At 37.0% G+C, this 4,722-nt stretch overlaps 1 protein-coding gene across 1 annotated transcript; it reads left to right on the plus strand.

Annotated features, from left to right (window-relative positions):
• The first annotated feature begins 1,314 nt into the window (after positions 1-1,314).
• LOC145592036 (uncharacterized) lies at positions 1,315-1,950 on the plus strand. The gene has a single exon (XM_081648502.1). The coding sequence runs from the start codon at positions 1,315-1,317 to the stop codon at positions 1,948-1,950; it is 636 nt and encodes a 211-aa protein (XP_081504628.1).
• The last annotated feature ends 2,772 nt before the right edge of the window (positions 1,951-4,722 follow it).

Here is a 4,722-nt window from a genome sequence, read left to right on the forward strand (position 1 = left end):
GGTGATAGTAGTAAACAGGCTGGGGATAGTAGTAAGCACGCTGGGGAGAGTAGTAAACAGGGAGGTTACTATTCTGAATATGAGGAATCTGGTGATGAAATTCACACACCCAAGGGAAGAGATGAAGAGGAGACAGTTGGGGAAAGGAAGAGTAGGAGAGGGCTGCTTATAGGGCCTGAGACTGACTTTAATGTTTTTCAGTGGAAGGTTGGTCATAGATTTGCAACTAGGGATGACTTCAAGCAAGTTGTTGCTAAGTTTGCAATATTTCAAGGTAGAAATCTAACAATTGTCTTAGGGAATAGAAATATAGGTAGCAAAGAATTGGTGTAAAATGCAGTGCAGGGTGTCCTTTTAGGCTGTATGCATCTTGGGACTCTAGGAGAGGTTCCTTTGTAGTTAAAACAGTAATTCCATACCATAGTTACATCAGAATTATGGAGAAAAACAAGCAGTTGAAAGGGTTATGGTTAGCAGAACAAATGCTTGATGTGTTCAAGGCTAGGCCTCACTGGCCAGCTAAAGAGATCATAGAAACAGTCAGGAGAGCTTACAAAGTGATAATTAGGAAATAATTTGCCTACAAGGTTAAGTGGCATGCCCACAAAAAACTTCATGGCTCTATGAGAAAGCATTATGGGAAGGTTGTTAGGTATCTTAAAGCCTTGAAAAGGTCAAGTCCAAACATACAGTTGGACTTAGTGACATACATGGACAAGAATAAACCACCTCAGATTTTTCAGAGGTTGTATGTTTGTTTTGAGGGACTGCAAAAAGGTTGGATGGAGGGTTGTAGAAAAATTATTTGTGTTAATGCTTGTTTATTGAAGACATTCTTAGGGAGACAATTAATGTCTACTATAGGGAGATATGGGAATGATCAGATGTACCCAATTTCTTAGGCTGTGTTGAGGGTGAAAACAATAGTTCTTAGGAGTGGTTTCTGAATAACCTCAGCAAAATTCTTCAACTTGGTGATGGCTCTAGGACTGTGATTGTGTCAGATGAGCATCAGGTAACAACTACAACTATTTCTATTATTTTTGGTTTTTTATTTGATTTTTTTTGTTTTTGGTTGAGTATGTTCATTAATATATGTTTTCTTAACTAGGAAATTTTAAGAGGGGTTATTGTCACACTCCCTCAAGCTGTGCACTGACATTGTGCAAGGCATATATTTGTAAATTGGCACAAAAATTTCAGAGGTGATGAAATGAAGTTGATGTTTTGGAGCTGTGTAAAGTCATACATATAGTGAAGCTGACTACAAAGATGCAATGAAAAGTTAGCCAAAGCTAATGGTGCAGCTGTAGAATGCTTCAAAAGTTACAACCCAGTTGTCTTCTACAAGGCATTTTTGAAACTGATGTGAAGGCAGATGCCATCACATCTAACATGGCTGAGACATTTAATGGGTATATCATTCAAGCCAGGGTAAAGCACTTGCTGTATATGTTGGAGGATATAAGGGCACCTTTAATGAGGAGGCTGGTCATTAAGAAGAAGAAAATGGAAAAATGGACAACTTTGTTATGTCCAAGGATTCAAAAGAAGCTAGAAACAGAGAAAGAGGAAGCTGCTAATTGTGAGGTCATTCCTTCATCACAGATTGTGTTTCAAGTGAGTCATATCTTGGACATTATGTCTGTTGACCTAGAGAAAAGAACTTACACATGTAGAAAATGGGACATGTGTGGGATCCCTTATTGTCATGCAGTGGCTGCAATTTTCTTTTTCCATAAGAAAGCAGAAGATTATGTAAATGAGTGTTATAAGAAGGACATGTACTTAAAGGCATATGGGAATTCAATACCTCCCCTTAAAGGTGAAAGCCATTGGCCAACATCAGAGTTGATTATAGATCCACCCCCCGTCAAAGTAGGACTAGGAAGACCAAGGAAGAACAGAAGAAAGGATTCATTTGAGGACCCAAGAAGCCAGGAAAGTTGAGCAAACATGGCATGGAAATGACATGCTCTATGTGTCAGCTAAAGGGCCATAATAAGAGAAGGTGCCCTAACAGAGGAACTTCTCTGCCACAAACCCAAGATGAGCCTCTTGCTAAGAGACCAAGGGGTAGGCCAAGGAAAGAGGCTGCACCATCGGAACCTATGCAACCATCCTCTTCTGTTCATCTAACATCAATAGCTGAGCCTTCAAGGAAGAGGGGGTAGAGTGATCAGCAGGGGAGGCAACTTAGCTAGAAGTACTAGGGGGAGGGGAACAGGCAGGGGTAGGGGAAGGCCCCCTTCAAGTAGTAGAGGTAGGAGAATTAGAAGGGGTGGGGAAGATTCAGGCAGCAGGGGAAGAGGTAAAACCACACCAAGGGGAGGTAACAGGGGTGGAAGAGGATCAAAGGGTGGCAGAGGCAAATGTAGAAAGCAGGTCCCCCAGGTTTTGGTGTTCTTATTACATCAGATGGTGCTACTGTCACCAATGTAACGACACTAACTTCTTCATTACCTAATTACAAACCTTGTTTATGTCACAATTTTGATCCCAAACTAACTTGTTTATTTGTTTCAATGCAGCCACCGGGAAGTTCAGGACCTCAAGATGTTTCAGCATTCACCAATTCTTTCTCCTACAACTTCAGTCAGGGTTCCTCAATTTAGAACAAGTTGTAATAAGGATGTATTAGTTTGTTAAGGTCAACATTATTCCTAAGTTTATGTGTTTCAGACTTATGTTAAAGTTTCTTCATATGAACAAGTTTGTGTTTGTAATTTGAACCATTTCATGTTATGGAAGATCTCACTTCTATTTATATATGTTCCCTTACTTTTTTTTTTGAGTTTGTGATGATATATGATCTCCGTGACTAGTTTTTTTTATTTTATTTTATTTTATTTTATTTTTTTTAGTTTAAACCATATAAATGTATTAAACAACTTCCTAAAATGAAATAACATTGAGCAACAACAATTAAACCAAGCAAAATAAGTCATATATTTTGTCATACTGCCATGGTTACAAAAGTTAAGTGAATATCAGCACCTACACTAAAGTAAAGCTCTACTTACTTCATTGTTTAAGTCAATACTAAAGCCATGTCAATACTACTTCCCTACCTAGCTGACATCATTCTTGCATGCCAAATTAAGCAAAAAAAAACCAACACTACCACATCTGAAAACTACCTAAAATACAGATGCCCTAACCAACCCCAAAACACTTATACTACACCTTCAGCACAACCCCAAAAACTATCTACACCCCATCATCAACACAACCTATTTCATCAACAGCACAATGGTGAAAAAAGCCCAAGAGAAGACCAGAGTAAGCATCAGCCTTTTGTTAGTGTTGTTTTCCTTCAATTCAAACATTATTTCAGTTGTTGCAATGCCCATCTCCTCCACCTCTTCAAAGAGCTTCTCCTTCTTTTCCTTTAGCCTCTTCACTTTCTCCTTCATCAAGTCTAGTTCATACTCAAGCTCACAAATTCTGGTGTCCTTCTCCAGAACTATATACTGGAGTTCACGAACATCATCCACCTCATTAGCCCACTTGAAAAAGCCACAAGTCCTCTGCTCCTACAAATTATGCCAATTAGCCTATTACAACAACAACAAAAAAAAATTATAAAATAATAGATTAATCAATTGGATGCGCAATTACTTACAGGCTAGTAAGAACACCTAAAAAAGCGCTTCCCCTTTGTTGGACCATCGTAGCGCACCGTCCTAAGTGGTGCAATTTCATTGTGGTAGCACACCACCTGAGAAGACAAGGTTTGTTTGGACCTCGACCTTGAAGATGAGCCCTGAATTATGAATTGCCATTGATACAAAACTGGAGAAAAAAAATGAAAACTTTCAACAAAAGAGAAGAGATGAGATGAATTAGATGAAAAATTGAGAAGAGGGGGGGGGGGGGGGGAGGGGAATTAATAACATTTGCAAAGAAGAGAACAGGGGAGAAGGCATTTATGGCGTCTTAGCTTTCTCTCTCTTCAAACAGTTGGAAATTAATTTAGAGGAAACCGGATGTGCTAAGAAATCAAGTGTGTTTACCCGTTTCAACAGGTGAAGGATCGTTTATGGAAGATAGGGGCAAAAGGTGGGATTGTTTCTGGAATCTCAATAGGTGGGATTGTTTGTGGAAGATCGACTAAAGGTGGGATTATTAGATTGCAATTTTCCTATATTATTTTTATAAGTTTAGGTGTAGACACACAAATAATAATATAAGTGATATCTCGTTCTTTTAGGTTTAGATAATCTTACAATATAATAAGCCTATTACTATATAAATTATAGCCAGCTAAATATCTTATTTAATAATCTTATATTAATTTATAATGATTAACATTTCATACATACTTTATCAATTTTATCAACTAGTATGTAGACTGACGACAAGGTGTATATTCGTAATTATCAATTAGCATGATATGAAATCAATGATGATTCATATATAACCAACAACTAATTATGATCTTCACATGCATGATTTATAAGATGATCAAATAAGTATTCGGTAATAATGTGATAATGAAACAATAATATGAAGTGGTTTAAAAAAAAAAATCCCCAATAATACGAAGTACCTTAAAAATTTGTATAGTATAAACTATGATATAATAAAGTCTTGTTAACTTCACTTAATATTTGCTGAACTGTAATTATTTTACTAAATTGAAATTATATTTGCTAAAATGAAGATTCTCTATTATATTTCTTCTTTGAATTTACTAATTTTTACTGAATATTATTCTTG

The sequence above is a fragment of the Chenopodium album genome, chromosome 18 (assembly GCF_948465745.1).
Source record: "Chenopodium album chromosome 18, dcCheAlbu1.1, whole genome shotgun sequence".
NCBI lineage: Eukaryota > Viridiplantae > Streptophyta > Magnoliopsida > Caryophyllales > Amaranthaceae > Chenopodium > Chenopodium album.